This window comes from Hypanus sabinus, unplaced genomic scaffold (genome assembly GCF_030144855.1).
Source record: "Hypanus sabinus isolate sHypSab1 unplaced genomic scaffold, sHypSab1.hap1 scaffold_557, whole genome shotgun sequence".
NCBI lineage: Eukaryota > Metazoa > Chordata > Chondrichthyes > Myliobatiformes > Dasyatidae > Hypanus > Hypanus sabinus.
The window spans coordinates 36,699-62,064 of NW_026781418.1; the positions used below are offsets into that span (position 1 = coordinate 36,699).

Sequence of the window (25,366 nt, forward strand, 5' to 3'; positions counted from 1 at the left end):
ACTGGCTTCAAACCGACCTGCTGCACTCTCCATTTTTGAGGATCCTCAATCATACTGAGAGCACTGTTTCCAAGAGGAACCCTAACTACAAGATCACTAATTTTCTTCACTTCACTCCACTCTTATTATTATCGTTTATATTTTTTGTTTTTACTTTATCTTTATCCACTCTTTTCTCTTGTACTCTATCCCTACATCTGCAATCTACTAAGACCACACCACACCTCCCTCTATTTAGTTTAAACTCCTGTCCACAGCTCTAGTTATGTGATTTGCTTGGATCCAGGTCCAGTCACGTTTCAGATGGAGCCCGTCACATTGCAGCAGCTCCTCCTTCCATATTACTAGTACCCATATCCCATGAGCTCAAATCCTGAGCCAGGTGTTTAACTCTCTATTCTTCTGTATATGACAATTTTTATTTGGCCGATGCAGTAGCTCCGAGGTACATCTTTCTTATGTCTGCTTTTTGAGTCCCCAGCGGCTCACATTCCCTCAGCAGAACCTCTTTCCTCTTTCTACCGATGTCTTAAATATACCCTGTGATCTGGACTCCACAACAGCCTAATGCTAATAATTCCCCAAATTCCCACCTCTCTGGCTGATGAACTTCCTCCCGATTTTCGTTCTAAATTGTCATCCCTTTGTTGAGAGGCTGTCCCCGTTGTGGTTAGTCTTACCACCATTGGAAGCCTTCTCTCCCCACCCACTCTATCGAGGACATTCAACACTAGATCGGTTTCAATGGGGTCACCCCTCATTCGTCTTACTTTCAGTTGAGTACAGTCCCAGATTCAACAAATGATCCTAATGTGATAAGCGTTTCAATCCCGGAATCATTTTCGTGAGCCCCCATTTAACGCTCCTCAATATCAACACATCGTTTCCTACATAAGTGACCAAAACCGCTCATAATACCCTGGATTAGATTCTTAAAAAGGCTGAAGATGTAATGATTGCTTTTATATTCCAGTCCTCTGGAAAGGAAAGCTGCCACTGTATTTGCCTTCCTCACCACCGACTCCATCGACAAATTACCTGAGGGAAGCCTGCACAAGCACTCCCAAATCCCTTTGCGCCGCGGATTGTTGAATCTTCTCTCTATTTAGAAAATAGTCTACACTTTTTCACACAAACGTCCCGGCACTGTATTCCACTTGCTACTCCTTTGCCCGTTCTCCTGATATTGTTGATCCCCTCTGTCGCCTCTCTGCTACTTCAACACCGACTCTAAATCGGAAATCTTATGACCGATCACCACTGACTGCAGTTTCCTGATGAGGAGAACAAATATTCTGTTGTAGAGGGAGATGCAATCATTCCGGATTTGGAGCTTGATGATTAGAACAGAGGAAATGATTGTGCAGAACTCTGGGCTGGTGTGAATAAAACGCAGCCTGATGCAGGTATCGCTGTTGTCCAGAAGGTCCAAGGCCCAGTGGAGAGCACATTAGATTGCACCCGCTGTAGCTCCACTGTAGAGAGAGATAACCTTCAGCGTGTAAATGTGATATGCCCAGTATAAATCTATTGAGATGCTACCAGAAATGGAACAAGTTATTCTAGAGGCTGAAGGGGCGATAGATAGGACATATTGAGAGGTGCAGGACACAGCAAACTGGGTGACAGCCAGACGGGGGATAACAGTTAAGCAGCATGTGCAGAGGACTCGTGTGACCATCCTCCACAACAGCAGGTAAACAACTTGGGATACTGCTGAAGAGGTGACCTCTATGACTGAAAAGGGAACAGTTAGCTTACCCCTGTCATCTCCTTTGTACCTACATCTAGGCACCTTAAAACTACAGCCTGTCGTGCGAGCGAAATTATATTTCCGTCCTCTGCAAATGTGTCCGATCATTCTATTTCCCTTCGTCTCCACCGAATCCAGCTGCAGTTTAACCATCAGGGCATCCAGGACGAAGATCCCAAATTCACTTTGCGCCGTAGCTATTTGATATTTCTCCCCATTCGAAAATCTGCAAGTTTTTTTTTCCTGAACCAAAGTACGTGACCGTTCACTTCCACAAGTTGTACTCAATCTGCCACCGCTTTGCCTATTTCCCTAATCTGTCTTCACACCACCTGCAGATCTGAAAGGTTATGACCGATCTACACTGACTGAGGTTTCCCGAAGAGGAAGTCAAACGTTCTGTTGCAGAAGAAGGTTTCCGGCCGCAGGATCTGGAGCCTGTTGATTAGAATTGAGGAAATGACTGTGCTGAGCGCTGAGCTGTTGTCAGTAAACCGCAGCCTGACGTAAGTATTGCTATTGTCCAGTTGGGGAAAGGTCCAGTGGAGAACAAATGAGTTTTCACCCGCCTTAGACCGACTGTGGATAGAGAGGAATTGCAGCGGGTCAACGCGTTGGGCCCAGTGTAGATCCTCTGGGCTGCTAACATCCAGGAAATGCAGCAGGCCTGATTAGAGAGGCTTCCGGGGTGATGTTGGTAAGAACTGAGACACGGTTAGCAATAGAAAGGATAAACATGTTCTCAATAGTCTGCCGGACTGAATATATTTCAATGAATGAAGAACCGGAGAAAAGGCAGATGATAGTGCTGAAGATGAGGTTACTGGTTTACAAACAGAGGCAATGTGTAGTGAGGAGAGGCTTTTGTCTGAGGAACTTGTCAGTCAGTGGGATGTGTTGCACAGTAAAAAGCAGATAAAATCGGAGAGGATGAATGCAGGACTGGAGGTGTTATATTATATTTGAACGCACAGGGTTCGCGGAATAAGAAGATGAACTCGCAGCGCAGTTGCAGATTGGCAGGTATGTTGTTGCAGACATCACTGAATGATGGATGCGGGAGAGATTCGCATGGGTGGAGGAGTGGCTCACTGAATGATGGATGCGGGAGAGATTCGCATGGGTGGAGGAGTAGCTCACTGAATGATGGATGCGGGAGAGATTCCCATGGGTGGAGGAGTGGCTCACTGAATGATGGATGCGGGAGAGATTCGCATGGGTGGAGGAGTGGCTCACTGAATGATGGATGCGGGAGAGATTCGCATGGGTGGAGGAGTAGCTCACTGAATGATGGATGCGGGAGAGATTCCCATGGGTGGAGGAGTGGCTCACTGAATGATGGATGCGGGAGAGATTCGCATGGGTGGAGGAGTGGCTCACTGAATGATGGATGCGGGAGAGATTCGCATGGGTGGAGGAGTGGCTCACTGAATGATGGATGCGGGAGAGATTCCCATGTGTGCAGGAGTGGCTCACTGAATGATGGATACGGGAGAGATTCGCATGGGTGGAGGAGTGGCTCACTGAATGATGGATACGGGAGAGATTCGCATGGGTGGACGAGTGGCTCACTGAATGATGGATGCGGGAGAGATTCGCATGGGTAGAGGAGTGGCTCACTGAATGATGGATGCGGGAGAGATTCGCATGGGTGGAGGAGTGGCTCACTGAATGATGGATGCGGGAGAGATTCGCATGGGTGGAGGAGTGGCTCACTGAATGATGGATGCGGGAGAGATTCGCATGGGTGGAGGAGTGGCTCACTGAATGATGGATGCGGGAGAGATTCGCATGGGTGGAGGAGTGGCTCACTGAATGATGGATGCGGGAGAGATTCGCATGGGTGGAAGAGTGGCTCACTGAATGATGGATGCGGGAGTGATTCGCCTGGGTGGAGGAGTGGCTCACTGAATGATGGATACGGGAGAGATTCGCATGGGTGGAGGAGTGGCTCACTGAATGATGGATGCGGGAGAGATTCGCATGGGTGGAAGAGTGGCTCACTGAATGATGGATGCCGAAGAGATTCGCATGGGTGGAGGAGTGGCTCACGATACACACTTACGATCTGGAAGACGGCAGTAAGTGCAATGTATCTAAGTTTGCTGATAATACTGAATTGTGTAGGAAAGCAAATTCTGTATTCGACACGTAGAGTGTGCACAGAATTATTGATAGTTTAGTTGGTCGAGGGTCCGGCAGATGGAGTGCAATGTTGGTAAATCGACTGTCATCCACTTTGGAAGGAAAAATGGAAGAGAAGATTATTGTTTAAATGGTAAAAGATTGCAGCATGCTGCTGTGCAGAGGGACTTTCATGTTCCTCTGTATGAATCACAAAGGGTTCGTTTGCAGGTGCAGCAGGCCGTCAGGAAGGGAAATGACATGTTGGCGTTCATTGATAGAGGGATTGAAAGTAAGAACAGGGATGTTAAGATGCAATTCGACAGGGTCCTGGTGAAGCCAGACATGGAGTATTGTGTGCAGTTCTGGTCGCCTTACTTGAGGAAGGATATACTGGATTGTTAGGTGGTGCAGATGAGGGTCGCCAAGTTCATTTCAGATATAAGGGGGTGAGAATATGAGGAAAGATTGAGTCGCCTGGGGCTCCACTCATTGGAATCCAGAAGGAATAAAGGAGATCTGTGAGAAGCATATAAAATTATGATAGGTGTAGATAAAATAGAGGCAGGGAAGTTGTTTCCACGGGAGAGGGCAGAGACTAGAACTAAGGGACGTAGCATCTAGTTTCGGGCTAGTTGATTTAGGAGGGAGATGAGGAGGAACTGCTTTTCCCAGAGACTGGTGAATCTGTGCACAATTTTCTGCACAATGAAGCAATGGAGGCTTCTTTCGTAAATTGGGAGATTAAAGGAAGAGAAAGGGGCGTCGGAAAACGGGGATCTGAGTGTGGATGTGTGGAGCGGGGTGAAGGGAGGGAGGGAGATAGGCAGAAGTAGTTGGAGGTGGCGTTATTGGCCACTGGAAGAGAGGAAGGGGAAAGAGAATGTAAAAGTGAGAGGCGGCTGTGCATCCCAGGCCAAATGGCACCTCATCGCCAAACCCGCCCCCGACAAGTGCAGGAGACGGGGAATATGCAGGATGTTCTGTGGTCGGGTTGCAATCGGTGGGTGGGTGGGTGGGTGAGGATATCTCCAGGTCAAAGCGACAGGGATATTGGTTTTGGGGCCGTGGAAGAAAGTAGGGCAGATGGGGAGAGAGGGAAAGTGGAAAGTGTGAAATTGTTGGAGTGGAACGAAAGAGAAATGCAGGAGAGTGGAGAGAGACATAGAGGGTGAAGAGAGAGAGAGAGAAAGCGACAGAGAGCGAGAGAGAGAGGGAGGGGGAGAGAGAGAGAGAGAGAGAGAGAGAGAGAGAGAGAGAGAGAGAGAGAGAGAGAGAGACAGAGAGAGAGAGAGAGAGACAGAGAGAGACAGAGTGCGCCACAGGGCGATGAAAGCGAGGAAACTTTGTGGAGGGAAGAAGTTTCGAGGAGTGAAATCTACCTCAGACGGAGGGGGAGTACTCACTCACCTCGGTGGGGTTTGTTCTGTGTCCGTGCTTTCTCGCAGACAGTAAGTCTGAAGGCCCGGCAGAGGAAGCTCCGACGCGCAAACCAGGAAACAACGGTGAATAAATATCTCCCGGAAAAAAAAAAAATACCTCTGTATGAGTGACACAAATCCCTCCTCCATTACCCCCTTCCCTCAATATCATCTCCCTTCTTTCCACTCCATTTCTCTTTCACTCCCTGTTTGTCTTCCTCTCTACATCCTTTGACTACATTCCTCTCCAACGCTCCTCACGCATCTCTCTGCCCTCTCTGCAGTGCTCCCTTCCCCCTCACTCTGCTCCTCGCCGCTCCTCACATACCGCTTCCCTCTCGTCGTTCTCCAATTCACCAATTTCATCATTTCTCCCTCTATTCCCGAAATCTCTCCAAATCTCGTCAACTTCTATTTCTCTATCTCTCTCCGTCCTCCTCCCGTTTACCTTCTTCTTCACGCTTACATTCCCTTCATTCGCATCTCTCTCCCCACAGTCGCCCTTCTGTCAGCTCCTCTCACCCAGTATACTTCCGCCCACTGCAGTCCCCCGATGAGCGCCAATCGGTTCCCAATCACCCCTCCACCTTTCTCCCCACTCTCAGCACTCTCCCCCCTCCATTTGAATATCTCTGAACCACCCTCTCCCACATCCTCAATCTGTCTGGCAGCCTGCACTTCCTCCCGCTGCTCTCGGTTCCTCTCTTTATCAGCTGTCCATCTGGTGTTTGCTCGTGTCGGTTTGGCCGCATTCTCAACGCGGGTTTCCTCTGACAACGGTCGTTTTCAGCTCAGAGACGCAGAGAGCCCTGAACGAAATGGACGAGGGCAATACCTACGTGAATGTGAAGTTCGGAGAAACGGGTCCACAGTCTCCTTCCAACGGTGAGTGGGGCAGTAAAACCGGGGAAGAGAGCTTCATTCAGTGTTTGATACCGTGTGCGTTGATCGGACGGGTGCAGGGAGCCTTATTGACACTCACTGTTCTGTCCCCAGCTGAACGGACGGGAGGGGCGATGAAGAGGGTGCTCTGTTGGAGGGTTAGTGAGGAGCCTGCGCTCAGGGAAGGGGCGTGAAGGCAGCGCCGGAAAGAGGCGTCATAAGGGGAAAGCTATGGAATAGGATGAAAAGAGAGTGCTGTGAGAGGTGTCAGTGGAGAGAGAATGTCATCGGCAGTGCGGTTTGGAGCTAATACCGTGGAATAAGTGTTGAGCAGGGGCATTGAGAAAGGAGTGTTGTGGGGATCGGCGGAGTAGGAAACACCGCAGGAGGACTGGGGAAGATGGACGACAGTGCGAAAGGCGCTGTCCAAAATGTTAACCTCACTCTTACCACAGTCGATTCACTTTCTCTCTTCCTTGTCCCTCTCTCTACTGTTTCTCCGACCCTTCTATATCTCTGTCTCCCTCTCACATTTCTTCTTCCCCCCTTCCCTCACTTCTCTTTTTCCAACTATCTGCGTTTTTTCCCCCTCTCTCGTCCCTCCCACTCTTTCCTCCTCCCTCTTCACTCTCTCACCCCGACTCGCTGCCTGTTCTCCCCCTTCTCTCACCTTACTCCGACTTGCTTCCAACCCCGTCTCTCAACCACTTCTCTTGTCCTCTTTTTCCCTCTTCTTCCTCTTTCTCCCACTCTCCCCTTCATTCCCCTTCACTCTCTCATCGCCCAAACGCTCTACACACTCCCCTCTATTACCCCTCCCCGGCGTCCCTTTCCCAATTTCTACGAGTACTCTCTGCTTCCTCTCACCCTCTCGCTCTGTGCCATCTCTGTCAATCTATCTGCCTGTTCATCCCTTCTCGCTGCCCCCTCCATTTTCCACTGATCCGCACCATGCACTCTCCCATTCTTTATCCAACGCTCCGATCTTTCTCCCTCACGCTCTCTCCCGTCTCTCTTACCATTCTCTTGTACCCCTATCACCCTTTCCGCTCGTTTCCTTTGTACTTCCCCCCTCTCCTACTTGCCCGCTGCCCTCCATCTACCCATCTTTTTTTCTGTCTCTCTCACCCTTCTCACTGCCCATTCACTCATAAAACCTCTGGTACTCATGTCCCTCTACCACTCTCTACCCCCTGTCTCTCTCCACTCTCTGTCCCCTATTTTGTTCCATTTCCCTTCCCATTCCCCATCGCATGTATATCCATCAGCTTCACGTTCTCTCTGTCTTGTTCTGTCTTCCCGGCTCCCGCCGCTCACAATCCCCTCTCCCTCACGTTCTCTCCTTGCCTTTCATCCCTCTCTCGGTGCCTCTCCTCCCCACTTACTGTTCCATCACTCTGTCCTTTCTCTTCCAATTCGCTAACGATCTCTCTTTCTCCCGCTTTCTCTCCCAGAAGATCCGACTTCCACCTACTCAGAGTTGAACTTTCCGAAAGACGAACCCCTCATCGTTGAGGATGAGGATCCTGCCATCGCCTCGGTGCGCGGCGAGCAGCCAATCACTGCACAGACAGGTCAGTGGTCGCAGTGATGACGTCATTCTGGCGGGTTTCACGAGTCATGCAGCCAAGTTCCCAGGTTTATAATGCATTTGAATAGACCACTACCACTGGTAGGTCGTTCCGTAGACGGACCAGCATCTGGGCAACAAAAGGTTGCCACTCGCCTCCCCAAATAAATCTCTTCCTCCTCTCATCTTGAGCCTGTGCGCTCTGTTCCTCGGTTCTCCAATTCTAGTGAAAATAATTGCGTCCATTCACTCTGCCGGTGCCCATCCGCCCATCCTGGTTCTGTACACCTTAGTAATGTCACTCCTGCGCCCCAAGGAATAAACTCCCAACTTGCCTGACCTCTCCGTGTCATCCAGTGTCTCGAGTCCAGACAACGTCTCCGTAAGTGTCCCTCTGAACTCTTTCCTGTCCAATTAGTTACAAGACTCAGCCCGAATAATGACCAGGGAGGACAGGGAGTTCTGTATTTGCCGGAAGGTCCTCCTATTGTCTAACCTGCCAAGAGCGTGAGTTCAAACACTAACTACTTTGTGCCCACACCAGATAAGTCACCCAGACCTTCCATGAGTGGTAAAAGTGAATCAAAGATAATACCAGTTACGAAAGGATTTTCTGTTGCTGGACACTGTTTCCTTGGATTGCCGCGTTTTGAATTTGTAATGTTGGAGACAGTTATATCTTTCAGAATTACCTCCGGCGACACATTTGACTCGTCTGTTTTTATGCTCGTTTCTTACCGATTCATATATTGCATTACACTGTCATTGGGTATACGTCACGGGTCTCACCTTTAACGCCTTTTCATTGGCTCTGCTCCAAGCCACCATACGCTTATTGTCCTCTGACCAGCAAATCAAATTCCGCAATTTATGGCTCCATGTTTTCAGTCAGCTTTCTCACGCAGTCCGGTCACTGACTAACATTCACTATTCTGCGTGATATAGTCAATCAAATTACACCTCACAAATAACTTCAAATTTGGAAACGGTCCCTTGTTCAGCCGATTGCCTGTGGCATCACCCACACTTTAAAATTCTGATTAACCATGCGACTAAGTCACAAAGAGGAGAATAAAATCTTTTCAGAAAATGGCAGCCTGCATCTCCTCCATCATCGTCTACACGGTCCTTGATTCATTCGAACTCACTCGTATGCAGCTTGCAGTTATTTCTGTCCGCCGACTGGTATTCTTCCCAGTGCAGGGTGACCAAAACTGAACACCGTCCGACAAGTGCGGCCTCGCCGGCACCATGTTCCTCTGCAACGTGACCTCCCAGCTCCTCAATTACGTATCCTGTCTGATGAAGGACGGCCGGTCTGACCACCCTGGTCATTCCAAAACCCACATTCCCATCTGACAGAAAACATGGAAGAACGTCTCATCGGGCTCAAAGACTGTTTCTACCCCTTTGTTTCCAAACTATTGAACGGTCCACTAGCGTGAAAATATGTATCATTCACTTCACAATCCGAGACGTATGCCCACCATGTTAAAAACTGCAATATCTCCCTCTAGTTTGTATTCTTTTGTAATAGATTTCCATATTTTCAGAGTCCATCTCACCAATGGGTTATCAATCGTAATTATGTACCTTTGTAGGTTGTTGCCAACTACATTTGCCTGTATGGGGATGGGATGTACTCACTTCTCAATGTTTTTCCATTGAGCGTCAAATGATGGGTTGTACCAACATATCACAGCTCTCAATTGTGCTGCAAAATAATAATTTCTAAGAGAAATTAGGCCTCATTCCCCTCTTTTCCTTGTCTAATTGCAAAGTTATGAGATGGACTCTAGGCTTTTAACCTTGACAAGTATATCTTGATAACATTTTGTTCCATTCATTGAATTTATTTTTTCTTGATCTCTATTGGTAGGGTCGGAAAAATATAATAGTCTAGGCAGAACACACGTTTTAATAGATTCAATTCTTGAACTGAGACTAAAAATGATCTAGGTTCCAATTTGTTATTTATTCCTTATATATATATCGATAGATAGATAGATAGATAGATAGATAGATAGATAGATAGATAGATAGATAGATAGATAGATAGATAGATAGATAGATAGATAGATAGATATAAAGGCTGGTAATTGCATTCTGATAACTTGCAAACCTTTTGGCATAATGATGCCAAAATATTTGAAAGACTCTGTTTACCATGCCCAGGGATATCTGCTTATCTGCTTTCTATTTGTTGGTCTATAGTTATATGAAAGTAATTGTGTTCTATCTACGTTGAACGTGTATCCTGATAATTGACCATATTGTTCAAAGGATTGCATCAATTTAAGTAAAGAGTACATTGGTTGCCTGAGATAGATAAAAATGTCATCCAAGTAACAAGCCAATTTATGCTCTGTCCCTTTAATAGTAATGCCCTGATATCTTCATTTTGTCTGAAGTTTTGAGTTAATGGTTCCAGATATAACGCGAAGATTAGCGGTAACTATGCATAACCCTGGCTCGTGCTCCTTTCCAGGGCAAAACTATTTGATAAATATGCATTCAATTTTAACCCACGCAGTAAGGTTTTCATATGGCGCCTGTATATTTTTAGTAATTGTCTCATAGAAAACAAATCTATGTAAAACTCTGTGAAGGAAATTCCAATTAACAGAGCCAAATGCCTTTTCAGCGTCCACACTTATCACTTTTGCTTCGATTTCAGTTCTTGTATGTGATCCATAATGTGAAGTGTCCTTCGTATATCGTCTTGTGTTTAGTGTTGTTGTATAAAAGCTGTCTGATCGTTATGTGGTTCTAAATGACCTACATTACATTTTATCCTTGCCTTCTTTCGGTACAGCTGAGATTATCGCTTCCTTCCAGCTGGGTGGCATTTGTGCCTTTTTTAGCACTTTGCACCTTTTGTATGACTTCCAAATCCTCCCTGTAGTGAGACGAACAGAACTGAGCACAGTACTCCAAATGGGATCTAACGAGGGTCCCAAATAGCTGTAACATTACCTCACGGCTCCGAAATTAAATTCCTCGATTAATGAAGGTCAATACACCGGATACCTTCTTAACCACAGAGTCAACCTGCGCAGCTGCTTTGAGTGTCCTCTGGACTAGGACCCCAAGGTCCCTCTGATCATCCACTCTGCCAAGAGTCTTACCATTAATAATATATTCTGTCATCATATGTGGCCTACAAATCATATAAATGATATGGATGTAAATGTAGATGGGTGGGTTGATATATTTGCAGATGATGCGTAGTTGGGTGGGTTTGTAAAGCGGGAAGTAGAGTGGTAAACAATTCACAAACACTGGGAGGTCCGATTGTATACACATATCGCAAACCGAGATTCGTCTTTTCCCCCACATATTTATTTAGCGTTATTTATTTATTTATTTATTTATTTATTTATTTATTGAACTGCACTGCAGAATGCACTCATCCGGGCCTGCAGGTGTCGCTGCCCTGCAGATCCCCGATTTAGACTGAGCCGAATGGCGGGACAATTTACAATGACGGGTGGACGTCCCGACTGCTTCGTCTTTGGACTGTGGGAGGAACCCACTGGGTCACGGGTAGAACGTACAGACTCCCTGAACGACATGCCAGGAGTTGAGCCTTTGTCTCTGGAGGACAGCGTTACTGGAACGTTTTTCCTCTTGCCAGCAGCCACAAAACAAACAAACAAACAAAAAAAAACACACCATTCAGTGTACGGAAGTTCACACAACATTTTAATCCCCTCAAGACAGTCATGAATCCATAATGTGAAAAATGAATAAAGTTTGCCGACAATAATACAACGTTAAAAAAATAATGAAACCTAAACTCTGCCTCTCACCATTTTTCTCTTGCTCCATGTGTCTCTTCCCTCATAACTGACACTCATCCTCCTCTAACTGTTACACTCCCTCATTCTTTCGGTATCTCTCTCACCCCACTGACTCCCATTTCACTCATAATCTCGCATCCCTCCTCTTTCCGCTGCTCTCTCTCCTCTAACAGTTTTCAGTCCATTGCCCTGTTTCCATCTCTCCAACGTCTATCTATCCCTTTAACCCTCTCTGTCCCTCTTTCTCCTCTCACTTCATACTTTCCCCCAGCTTCTCTCCCTGCCTCTCAGCCCTCTCTCTGCCAACTCATTCTTCTACTCTCTCTGCTCGCGTTGCCCCATTCTTTACCAATAACTCCCCCTTTTATTTCTGCCTACCTCTCACGTTCTCTCTCTCTCTCTCTCTCTCTCTCTCTCTCTCTCTCTGTCTCCCAGACGGCCTGACCTCCACCTACTCAGAGCTGAAATTTCCGAGGGACGAACCCCTCATCGATGAAGATGAGGATCCTCCCGTTGCCTCGGGACCCGGAGAAATTTTAGTGACTGCAAGGGCAGGTGAGAGTTCACAGGAATGACGTCATTGTGAAGGGATTACGTGCCATATATGCAAGTGTTCAGGTCCTAGAGGGGATTTCAGTGCGCATTCACCTTCCCTGTGCCCCATGTGGTCTTTCACACCCCTGTAAGGTGGTGACCACCCTCCAATGAATAGAGCCACAACCTCTCTGTCCCTTCTCCGCAACTCAGCCCGTGGACTCCTTGCAACATCCTCGTAAATCTCGACCGAACTTTCATTTTCCCCATTTCATGGATTCAGTGAGACATTTGTCAGTTTTTGTCAGGTTGAGGAATTTGTAATCCAAGCGATGACGGCTAAAATTAGATTGAGAGAGGGAAGGGATGATCGTGGTGGAAAGAGAGAGGGGGGCTGCTGGGTGGGAGGCAGTCACAGTAGGAGTCACGCTGAATTCATGCACACGCTCCACAGGATCACGTAAACAGGGGACGCTGGAGAACATCAGAAATGGATCGCACCGTAAGACCTGCCTGCTCTGCCTCGTGACGTCCGCCTTTATCGTGATAGTCGCCGGGCTCTCCATCTATGGTGAGACTGACAGGCTCCGGGTGGAGTCAGAGCTTAAACAAAAAGCTTGGAATAAAGTGTTTTTGGGAAACCTTACCGTTACACAAATATGACACGCACCATACCACAGACACTGATAAGCCCCTGACCGTGACATTGACGCGCCCCTAAGTTCGACACAAGCACGCCTGTCACCGGCAGCGACACTGCCTTTACAGTGACACCGACACACCCCTAACCGCAACACAGAAACGCCACTTACATTAACTCCTACAAGCACCCTTACTGTGATACCGACACGCTCCTCGCTATAATATCGACGTGCCTCTCACCGTAACACAGACACGGACTTTTTCGTGACACCGATTGTACCCGGCATTGACAACGACCGTAGTCTCACACCGTGAACCGACAGAACACTCACACTGTGACACCGACTCGAGCCTTACCGTGACAATTAAACATCCCTCCCGTGACACAGACACTCCGCTGATTGTGAGAGTCACAACACCCGACTACCCCAGAAAAGTGACTGCGACACGTCACTCACAGTGACAGCAACACGACACAGACTGTAACACCGCACACCCGACACCGTGACAACGTCACACCTCTCGGCGTGATATCGACACGAGAGTCAATGTAACACTGACACACCGATCAGGATGGCATCTATTCGCCCCTCACATTGACAGCAACTTGCTCTGTTTACTGACCCGACACGAACTACACGAACCTCCCCGTGACAAGACCTGATTCCACCGTAACACCGACACACTCCGACAAAGCACACATAGTGACATTGACAAGGACGTCACCTACACAACCCTCACCGTGACACAGACACACCTCACAGTAACCCCGACCCTACATACAACGCGATACCGACTCTTCCCTCACAGTGAACCCACAATGGGATGAGGGAGCATTTGGCTCACGTGGGCTGGGGACACGGGCTTTATGGAGGAACCGTGGAGGAGAAGTAAAATATTGTCAAAGAGATTTTTCACGATGTGAAAAAAACGTATATTACATTTAAAAACAAAAACAGTCAAGATGCCTAGAACAAGCCTTAGATAAGTGAGGAAATAAAAGAAGGCATCGAACTAAAAGCTCGTTCGTATAAAGTCGCCAAGAGCAATGGGAAACTGGAAAATTGGGAAACTTTATATAACCATATAACAATTACAACACGAAAACTGGCCATCTCGGCCCTTCTAGTCCGTGCCGACGCTTACTCTCACCAAGTCCCAGTAGCTCGCAATCTGCCCTTAACCCTCCAATCCTTTCCTGTCCATATACCTGTTCAAGTTTACTCCCCATACAGGGACACCAACAAACCGCAGATCGTGACAGCGACACGTCCCTCAACATTACGTCGCCAGTCCTGTCATTGTGACCTCATCACACCCCTTACCGTGACACCGGCACAGAGCCAGGCCCTGTCCTTACAAAGGAGACACCCCTGACATTGATTCTGACACAACCATCACAACAATACCGGCAAATCACTCATTATCAGTCCGAACATCCTTTGTCAGTGACACCGACACGCTACTCAACGTGACACCGAAACCTCGTTCACCGTGACACGTACAGGCCCCTCAGCGTGAGACAGACAGGACACTGAGAGTGACACCGACACGCCGCTCACCGTTTGGCCGACAAGCCCCTCAGCGTGACACCGACAGAACACTGAGCGTGACACCAACAGGACACTGAGCGTGACACCGACAGGACACTGAGCGTGACACCGACAGGACACTGAGCGTGACACCGACACGCCGCTCACCTTTTGGCCGACAAGCCCCTCAGGCTGACACCGACAGACCACTGAGCGTGACACCGACACGCCGCTCACCGTTTGGCCGACAAGCCCCTCAGGCTGACACCGACAGACCACTGAGCGTGACACCGACACGCCGCTCACCGTTTGGCCGACAAGCCCCTCAGGCTGACACCGACAGACCACTGAGCGTGACACCAACAGTACACTGAGCGTGACACCGACACGCCGCTCACCGTTTTGCCGACAAGCCCCTCAGCGTGACACCGACAGAACACTGAGCGTGACACCGACACGCCGCTCACCTTTTGGCCGACAAGCCCCTCAGCGTGACACCGACAGAACACTGAGCGTGACACCGACACGCCGCTAACCGTTTGGCCGACAAGCCCCTCAGCGTGACACCGACAGGACACTGAGCGTGACACCGTCAGTACACTGAGCGTGACACCGACACGCCGCTCACCGTTTGGCCGACAAGCCCCTCAGCGTGACACCAACAGGACACTGAGCGTGACACCGACAGTATACTGAGCGTGACACCGACACGCCGCTCACCGTTTGGCCGACAAGCCCCTCAGCGTGACACCGTCAAGACACTGAGCGTGACACCGACAGGACATTGAGCGTGACACCGACACGCCGCTCACCGTTTGGCCGACAAGCCCCTCAGCGTGACACCGTCAAGACACTGAGCGTGACACCGACAGGACATTGAGCGTGACACCGACACGCCGCTCACCGTTTGGCCGACAAGCCCCTCAGTGTGACACCGACAAGGCACTGAGCGTGACACCGACAGGACATTGAGCGTGACACGGACACGCCGCTCACCGTTTGGCCGACAAGCCCTACAGTGTGACATCGCCAGGACACGCCACTCAGCGTAACAGTTACTCTGTACTCACTGCTATTCTCAGTATCACAGGTTCGACACTCCCTGATCACCTCCGACCGGGACTACAAGAATCTTTGGGAACGATATCAGGAGATGAATGAAACCAAGGCTCAAATCTGTCAACTCTTGACTAGCAGAACAAGTGAGTTAACACACAAAACCCTTATCCCTCACCTCAGAGAGAGGAGAAGCTGCACTCCGTGACTGAGCTCGGGAATCCGTGATGTGATCTTGCGGAAGGAGCGACACCTGGGGTCTGACAACAAGTGTTTGTAATGGGACAGTGCGGAGGGAGTTTCACTCTGAGTTGACACTGGGAGTATGTGATGGCGTGATCTGGGGGGAGCTTAACTCTGAGTCTAAACCACGGCATGTGTCTGATGGGACTCAGAGAAGGGATTACCACTCTTTGATTGACCGCAGGACAGTAGAATGGGATGATGAGGAGAAACCACTTTGTGGCTGATGACGGCAATGCGTATTGAGACGATGACTAAAAGAGTTTCACTCCGTGTCTCTCCCCGGGAGTATCTGATGAGAGGGTGTGGAGGTTTCACCCTGTGTCTCACCATGGGAATTAGTGATTGCTCTGTAGGAAGATCAATTCTGCATCTGACTCCAGCAGTGTGTGATGGGTCGGTGTAGAGGGAGATTCACTCTGTGTCTGAACCCAGGAGTGTGTGATGGGACGGTGTGGAGGGAGATTCACTCTGTGTCTGACCCCGGGAGTGTGTGATGGGTCGGTGTAGAGGGAGATTCACTCTGTGTCTGAACCCAGGAGTGTGTGATGGGACGGTGTAGAGGGAGATTCACTCTGTGTCTGACCCCGGGAATGTGCGATGGGACGGTGTGGAGTGAGATTCACTCTGTGTCTCACCCCGGGTGTGTGCGATGGGACGGTGTGGAGGGAGATTCACTCTGTGTCTGACCCCGGGAGTGTGTGATGGGACGGTGTGGAGGGAGATTCACTCTGTGTCTGACCCCGGGAGTGTGTGATGGGACGGTGTGGAGGGAGATTCACTCTGTTTCTGACCCCGGGAGTGAGTGATGGGACGGTGTGGAGGGAGATTCACTCTGTGTCTGACACCGGAGTGTGTGATGGGACGGTGTGGAGGGAGATTCACTCTGTGTCTGACCCCGGGAGTGAGTGATGGGACGGTGAGGAGGGAAATTCACTCTGTGTCTGACCCCGTGAGTGAGTGATGGGACGGTGTGGAGGGAGATTCACTCTGTGCCTGACCCCGGGAGTGCGTGATGGGTCGGTGTGGAGTGAGATTCACTCTGTGTCTGACACCGGAGTGTGTGATGGGACTGTGTGGATGGAGTTTCACTCTGTGTCTGACCCCGGGAGTGAGTGATGGGACGGTGTGGAGGGAGATTCACTCTGTGTCTGACCCCGGGAGTGTGTGATGGGACGGTGTGGAGGGAGATTCACTCTGTGTCTGACCCCGGGTGTGTGTGATGGGACGGTGTGGAGGGAGATTCACTCTGTGTCTGACTCCGAGAGTGAGTGATGGGACGGTGTGGAGGGAGATTCACTCTGTGTCTGAGCCCGGGAGTGCGTGATGGGTCGGTCTGGAGTGAGATTCACTCTGTGTCTGACACCGGAGTGTGTGATGGGACGGTGTGGAGGGAGATTCACTCTGTGTCTAACCCCGGGAGTACGTGATGGGTCGGTGTGGAGAGAGATTCACTCTGTGTCTGACACCGGACTGTGTGATGGGACGGTGTGGAGGGAGATTCACTCTGCGTCTGACCCCGGGTGTGAGTGATGGGACGGTGTGGAGGGAGATTCACTCTGTTTCTGACCCCGGGAGTGAGTGATGGGACGGTGTGGAGGGAGATTCACTCTGTGTCTGACCAAGGGAGTGCGTGATGGGTCGGTGTGTAGTGAGATTCACTCTGTGTCTGACACCGGAGTGTGTGATGGGACGGTGTGGAGGGAGATTCACTCTGTGTCTGACCCCGTGAGTGAGTGATGGGACGGTGTGGAGGGAGATTCACTCTGTGCCTGACCCCGGGAGTGCGTGATGGGTCGGTGTGGAGTGAGATTCACTCTGTGTCTGACACCGGAGTGTGTGATGGGACTGTGTGGATGGAGTTTCACTCTGTGTCTGACCCCGGGAGTGAGTGATGGGACGGTGTGGAGGGAGATTCACTCTGTGTCTGAACCCGGGAGTGAGTGATGGAACGGTGTGTTGGGAGATTCACTCTGTGTCTGACCCCGGGAGTGTGTGATGGGACGGTGTAGAGGGAGATTCACTCTGTGTCTGACCCTGGGAGTGTATGATGGGACGGTGTGGAGGGAGATTCACTCTGTGTCTGACCCCGAGAGTGAGTGAAGGGACGGTGTGGAGGGAGATTCACTCTGTGTCTGACCCCGGGAGTGCGTGATGGGTCGGTGTGGAGTGAGATTCACTCTGTGTCTGACACCGGAGTGTGTGATGGGACGGTGTGGAGGGAGATTCACTCTGTGTCTGACCCCGTGAGTGAGTGATGGGACGCTGTGTTGGGAGATTCACTCTGTGTCTGACACCGGAGTGTGTGATGGGACGGTTTGGAGGGAGATTCACTCTGTGTCTGACCCCGGGAGTGAGTGATTGGACGGTGTGGAGGTAGATTCACTCTGTGTCTGACCCCGGGAGTGAGTGATGGGACGGTGTGGTGGGCGATTCACTCTGTGTCTGACCTCGGGAGTGTGTGATGGGACGGTGTAGACGGAGCTTCACTCTGTGTCTGACCCCGGGAGTGTGTGATGGGACTGTGTGGAGGAAGATTCACTCTGTGTCTGACCCCGTGTGGGTGTTGGGACAAATTGGAAGGGGCTGCACTGTATGTCCGATACGGGAGTGTGTGATGGAACTGTGAGGTGCGAGCGCCTCTCTTTGTCTGAACGCTGGTGTGGGTGATGGCTCGGTGTGGAGGAAGCATGACTGAGGGTCTGACCACGGGAGTGCGTGAAGGGAACGTGTGTTGGGAACCTCACCTTGGATCTCCGCCCTGCAGTGGAGGGAACTCAGTCTGCGCCTGACCACGGTCGTTTGCGATGGTGTGGAGGGACTTCAATCTTCTATCTCATCCAGGGAATTTGTGATTGATGCTGAGGGAGTTTCGCTGTGTGTCTGAACTGACAGAGTGTGTTGATGGATTGTGGAGTGGTCTGCCTCTGATCACTCGTGTGTGTGATGGTACAGCGTGGGATAGTGGAAGGACGACATTCAGCGTCTGAATTATAGTGGGCGAATTGGCACTGTGAGGGAGATTCACAGTTAATTTTTCCTGATTTCCAGAGCAAACTTGTTACAAGGATTGGGTCAGAAATGAAGATCGGTGTTATTTCATATCCACGTTTGAAACATCTTACCGTGGAGCGACGAAACAATGTTCAAACTACACATCGAGGCTTCTTCAATTAAATACAACAGAGAAAAAGGTACGTGTAACACCGTGAGGAGATTTATCCACAGCAATCTCACACTCCCGAGGTCAGACACCTACTGAATCTCCCACCGACCCGTCCCAGCACACACCCCCGGCGTCAGACACAGAGTGAATCTCCCTCCACACCGTCCCATCACACACTCCCGGGGTCAGACACTGAGAGAATCTCCCTCCACACCGTCACATCACACAGTCCTGGGGTAAGAAGCAAAGTACACCTCCTGCTAAGAATTAATACTGTAATTTTATTTTCACAGAATTTTTTTTTCAACGCTGTCTGCCATCAAAATAGAAAATACTGGATTGGAAAATGTAAAGACGGGTGAGGTTCGGACTTACAGGGCTCTGTGTTGTTGGACTGTGTCAGTGCGTTTTGATTGCAGACTGACAGAGGTTTCTGGTAAAGGAGAGGGTCAGTGGGACTAGTTTGGAGACTGACACGGGTCCAAGCAGAGAGTGGGAGAGTATGATTAGTATGGAGACGGTCACCGGGCTGTGGAGAGAGAGTGGTGTAGTTGGAACTGTCTGGAGACTGACACGGGGCCGCGGTGAGAGAGCGGTGTATTGGGAACAGTCCGTGAAAAACTCTCGTGGTGGTTTCCTGGATGTATTTTGCTTTTGTTGAGATTGTTTAACCCTTTTTGACAGGAAAGTGGCCTCCAATGTCCTGTACAAGACACACTCTGGGAACCTCCATTGCACTGAATGTAAATCGTCCAGTGGGCGATCCCCTTGCAATCGTAATGAACACCATTTCATCTGCGAGACGGCTGCATCTGTGTACCCGGATATTCCTGAGGAGATCCAGGATCTCTGTCGACATCCAATACGGGAGTTATCAATCATGTGACAACCCCCGCTATCTCCCCTGTCTCTCAACCCCACCGACAATTCCCCATCTGCCCCTCGGCCCTTCTTTACTCCCCTATTCCTCTATCGCACTCTCTCTCCATATCTCCTACCCTGTCCGACCCAATGCGATTTAAAGTGCCCCTCAGGCAAAATGAGCCAGCAATAACCCCCGATTTAATCCTGGCCTAATCACGGGACAAATCGCAATGACCAATTCGCCCACCGGCAGTCTTTCGCCCTCTCCTTTTCTGCTCCCTCCTACGTCTGTCTCCCCTATCTGATCAACTCGATCTCCCTCCTCTCGCTTGCCTGTCAGCACAATCCTGTGTCCTCAGATTCTCGATTCCACGACCCTAGGGACTGTGCGCATCCACCCTATCTGTGCACCCCGTCGTTTTTGCAGCTCTGCATCGTCACTCCTACGCTCCAAGGAAAAATGCCCCGACTTACCCCACCTCTGTTCATGCCTGTTCACACCGCGAGCACGGGAAATATCCTTGTAAATCTCCATCCAACCCTTTCCAGCTCAGTGCCATCTTTCGAACAGCAGGGCGACCAGGACTGGAAACCGTACTCCGAGCGCGGCCTCACCGACGCCCTGTACAACTTCAACGTGACGTCCTGTCTCCTGTGTCCGTGCCCGGACTGATGAAGGTCGGGTTGCCGAAGTTCCTGTCTGTCCGTGTCGCATGTATTCCACCGGAATAACGATCCGATTTTTATATCTCCGACTGAGATCAGTTCGGCACATATATGTAAAGTTAATGTAAATTACAGTGAATAAATAAATAAACAAACAAACAAATAAGTACATAAGTAAGTAAATAAATAAATAAATTCAGCGAAAATGTACAGGTGGGTTCATGTGATCGACATTGCATTGACGTAGGGAAGAAGGTGTTCCTGAATCGTTCAGATTTCAGGCTCCTGTGCCTCTTCCCGCTGGGAGTAATGATCAGGGAAATTGCCCCGTGCGGTGAGACGCGTCAGTGACGGATGCCACCTTTTCGAGTCGTCGCAGCTTGATGATGCCCGAGATGGTGGGGAGAGTTGTGGCCGTGATGTAGCCGGCTGTGTGCAGAACACGCTACAGCCTCCACACCAGGCGGCGATGCGACAAGTCAGAATACTTCCATTGATCAACCGAAGAAATTAGCGATTATTCAATGTGAATCTAAATCTACACGCGCTCCTAACTTTGTCATCCCTTCTGTAGGGAGGAAGCTATAGGTGGTGGTGAACCCAGGTGCAGGCTAAGATTCGAAATAAACAAGATGGCAGGAACGAAATTGAAAGTTTAAATCACAAACCACAGTTCACGATATGGATCTCTTACGGTTGAGCACAGAGTGCTCTGTCCGAGCCCCTGAACTGCAGACATTCCATGAAGGAATCTGACAGGCAATAATTGTAATTTTCAGTCTTGAAGGGAAAACCCCAGATAACCACACTCCCGGGAAGGGGCGTGCTGAAATTTAGATGCTTGTCCTTCAGAAGGGAGCATGACAGCTTCGTGTTGGCATGAATGCGTGGGGCCCCGGATAGATTTACTGAGATGCTGATATCCGTGCCGTGTACCTCATTTCAGCTCTCTCCAATGTAACCATATCTGGCTGGATCAGGTGAGAGGCCGAAACTGCTCACAATGGCCTCAGCAGCGCCTAAAAATTACATCCTTGCTTTATGTTTTTGATCCCGGGAAATGAATACTAACCTTGTATTTGCGCTCATCGCCACCGACCTCTTAGGCACTACAGCCTGTTTGCCGGCAAAGGTTTTCAGTGCCCTTCCAGGTACACCATCGGGACCTCACGCCGTGGAGGGTTCACCCAGCTGAAGGACGATTCTTACAACTGTGTCCGAGGAAATGAGGGAATGAAGGAGTGATGACGTCTGACCCTCCACCCGATATTGATCTTTCGCTTCTGAGACTTTGTTGATTCCACACAACTTTCTCCCAGAGACTGCTATCTCAGCACCACGCCCTACTTACCACCCACTTCCTTGTCCACTTCTGTCCTCTTCCCTGAACTACATGTGAACACAACCACACGCAAAATCTCCCAGACATACACACAATTCAAAGCTAAGGAACGGCGTACTGCCTGGCATGATGGAAGGGAAGAAACTTCTGAACTCGGATGTGTGTTACGGGAACAGAAAAGCGGTTCTCTTGACTGAACGAGATTGCTCGATGGTACGTGCTCTTTACAGGTAATATGGGTAGGAAGATGGCAGCGGTTCTGCAAAGCTCTGTATGTACATTCGTGTCCAGGAACAGAAAGAACAATCAATTTAACATGGGGCTGAAGACTTCGGGTCGGAACGGCGGCTCAGATATGTGGATCTTTGGGCTCTCTTCCAAGGAATATCCGACCTCCACAGACGAGACGGTTTCATTTCCATTCAATTTAGGCTTAATTGTAATTCCCTCTTACATGAACACCCATGACTACACCCAGGACCAAGCTGCAAAACACACATCAACAGCCGCACACGGCACAAAGCTCACATAATATTTAAAAATAGAGAGCAATGAAACACGTGTGGCATATCTGGAAAAACATTTCTGCAATATGTACACACACACACACACACACACACACACACACACACACACACACACACACACACACACACACACACACACACACACACACACACACACATAGGCGCCCATAGGCTCCGATATATGAAGCTACATGAGTCCCAGGGGACAATGAATGCCAACAAAATCTGCAATCGACCGGAACAAAGCTTGTCTTCTGCTGAACTATCACTAGGGGGCGGTAGAGCCTCCTGCATGGAGGTCACGCCACAGCGCCTGAATGGCGTGCAGCTCCTTCATTTCCTCAGGCATTAGCCATTCTCTGACTTTGCCCCTGAACTAGGATGGAACTAAAATCCCAGCGGGAATGTTTGCCAATAAAATGGGGAGTGATGCTGGTTAAACCAAAATTGCAGGGGGATGAACACCAGAAAGGCATAGCATGCAGTGGAGTGGTTTATCGAACAAAGTCTGAAAGCAAAAGGCTGATCCTGCTGGGACATGTTCTGAGCTGGTTGCTTTTCAATACAGGAAGCAGTGTACGAACGCAGATGAGCTGATGGCAGGGGCCAACACCCGGAAGCATGATATTTTAGAATAGAGAGCAAAATCGATGAGCAGAGGTCGGATTTATTTTTTTTTTGTTTCTTTTCTCTGGAGCGGGGCTGTCTGAGGGAACAGTGGACAGTTGTTATTATCATTACGAGAGACACAGATAGAGCAGACGTCAGGTATTTATAGCCCTAGGATGGAAATGTCTAATTGCAGAGCACACTCATTAAGGTGAGAGCACGTAATTTCAAGCGTTGATGAGTTCGGAAAGTTTCTGTAGTCACAGAGAGTGAATTATGATTGCCAGCGCTGGTTGTGGAGAGAGATTCACAGGGGCGTATAAAAGGCTCTTGAACAGGCACGTAGGTGTGCAGGGAATTGACGGAAACGGACGTTCAGTCACCAGAAGAGCTTCAGATTAATTGGGATATCACGACTTGATGAGCTGACGTGTCTGTTCTCTTCTGAGATATACGTTCTCGGTTCAGTAGAAAGAGCAGAGAGAGAGATTTTAACTCATTGTTATAAACAAGAAAACCTGCAGAACAGTACAGGCCATTGGGCCCATAGAGTTCTCTCGAACTAGTCCTTACCTGAGAAATTATCTCGGGTTACTCATCGTCCTCTAGGGGAAGAGCTGGGTGTTTGGCGCATCAGGGAATTTGACGATCAATTAACAAACACAAGGAAAAACCACCACTAAGGGCAGAGGCTGTGAACGGGACTAACAACAGTCACCGTGACAGAGTCACTGAAGGACTCTTCACAGTGTTTCGGTGTCACCGACACAAACCCCACCGTGACACGAATACGCCCCTCATCGGGACACCGACAAACGGACATGCCCTGCCCCGTAACAGGAACTCACCATTCAATGATACTGACGCAGAGTTTCGCGGTTCACCGTAGCACGGGAACACACCTCCAGGTATGAATAACTCCCTCCCTTACCAAAACCCCTCCTCTTCTCTGACAACCTCAACCTCTCTAGCACTATTCCTCATCTCCGTTATGGACTCACTGTGCAACATTACTCCAGCCTCTGACACCACGATCTCCCTTGCAAGTTACCCCGTCTCCGTCACCAATTCCCTTCCTTCCTCATCTCTCAGCACAGCATTCCGTCTCTATGATTCTTAAATGTGTGAGTGAGTCGCCGGAGGTCCTGGTAAAAATAGCTTCGGTATGTATGTGAAGGAGGTTACACAAAGGGAGGTCAGTGATTCAGTGATTAAATTTAAGGACAGGACCTCTACCCGTCCCGGTGAGGCCAGGCAGAGGAAGGACATACAGTTTATCACGTGTCTCAAAAGCAGGTGTAGCTGTGAAGGCTTCACAATTGGTGATAATTGTGTCTTTTCCATGGAATGTGGGATCTGGTCAGAAGCGATAGAAGACGGTTGGCACCTAAGCTGTAGGGGAACGAATATCCGGGCGGGAAGGTTTGCAGTGCTGGGCATGAGAGTTTTAGAGGGAGTTGTTAAACTCCAGTTGCAGGGGCTGGGTCTCAGTGTTCCAGAGCAGAGAGCGGAGTCAATGTGGAGACAGATATTGCAAAGACCTCAACGGCTGCAATCCATCTGTTTAGCATAATGCTACTAGTGTCCTGAGCTGATCAATGCTGGAAGATTTAAATAAAGGATGGGGAGTTCAGGGCATGAATCAACACATTGAATTCTGATATTGTAGCCATTATTGAGAGTTGGTGGCAAGAGGAGCAGGCAGGACAGCACGATCTTTCGGGTTTTCCTATTTTAAGACGTGAGGAAGCGGAAAAATTAAAGGAGGAGGGGTGACATTACCTGGCAGAGATTACGTCACCGCAGCGCACTGTACGAACAGACAACAGAACTCGCCCAAGTGAGGTTTGATGGGAAGAAATGTGGAATAAGAAATTTATGACAATGTATATGACAGTCCAATGGATTGGGATAAGCAAAAAATGTCGAGAGATGTTAGACTGTTGCAGGAAAACAAGATTGTGAATACTGGTGATTTTAGCTTTCCACCTATTGACTGTGAGTCGCACACTGCAAGAGGATCAGTGGGGTAGAGTTTGTCAAAAATGTCCAGGGAAGATTCCTTAATCCGTACGTAGAAAGCCCAACGAGAGAGAGCATTATTGATCTCCTACAACGGAATGAAACAAGGCATGGGCACAGTTTGTATCTGGTGGTCACAAAGTCATTAGCTTTACGGCGATTATGGAAAAGTGTGGGACTGCCCATCGGGTTTAGATTCTAACCTGGAGCAAAGCCAACTCTACATTGGGTCAGAAAGGATCTGGAAAGTGGGGATTTGGACAAGCTGTGTTCTGACAAATATGTACTTGGTAATTTAGAGCCCAAAAACTCTTACAGCGGGACGCTTTAAAGAAAGGAAGTTGAGCTCAGGGCATGAATCAATACATTTAATTATAACTTTGTAGCCATCGTTGTGAATTGGGTGGAGCAGCAGCTAACAGGACATCACGTTATTTCGGGGATCCTTATTTTCAGACGTGCGAAAGCGGAAAGAGTTAAAGGAGGAGCGTTGACAACAGCAGGCCTGAGAAAATGTCACTGCAGTACACATTTAGGACAGACAAGAGAACTCGTCTAAGTGAGGCATTGTTGGTGGAAATGAAGAATGCGCAATGTATGACAATGTTCT

The 25,366-nt window shown here is 49.3% G+C and overlaps 1 protein-coding gene across 1 annotated transcript in view; it reads left to right on the plus strand.

Annotated features, from left to right (window-relative positions):
- Positions 1–2,422: 2,422 nt before the first annotated feature.
- The window catches only part of LOC132389402 (C-type lectin domain family 4 member A-like), a 34,046-nt gene continuing 11,102 nt past the window's right edge, over positions 2,423–25,366 (plus strand). The window contains exons 1-4 of the mRNA XM_059961923.1: positions 2,423–2,450; positions 6,089–6,183; positions 7,635–7,754; positions 18,612–18,754. Of these exons, the coding sequence (XP_059817906.1) occupies positions 6,117–6,183; positions 7,635–7,754; positions 18,612–18,754 (330 nt within the window). The 5' untranslated portion in view covers positions 2,423–2,450; positions 6,089–6,116. The remainder of the gene's footprint in view (positions 2,451–6,088; positions 6,184–7,634; positions 7,755–18,611; positions 18,755–25,366) is intronic.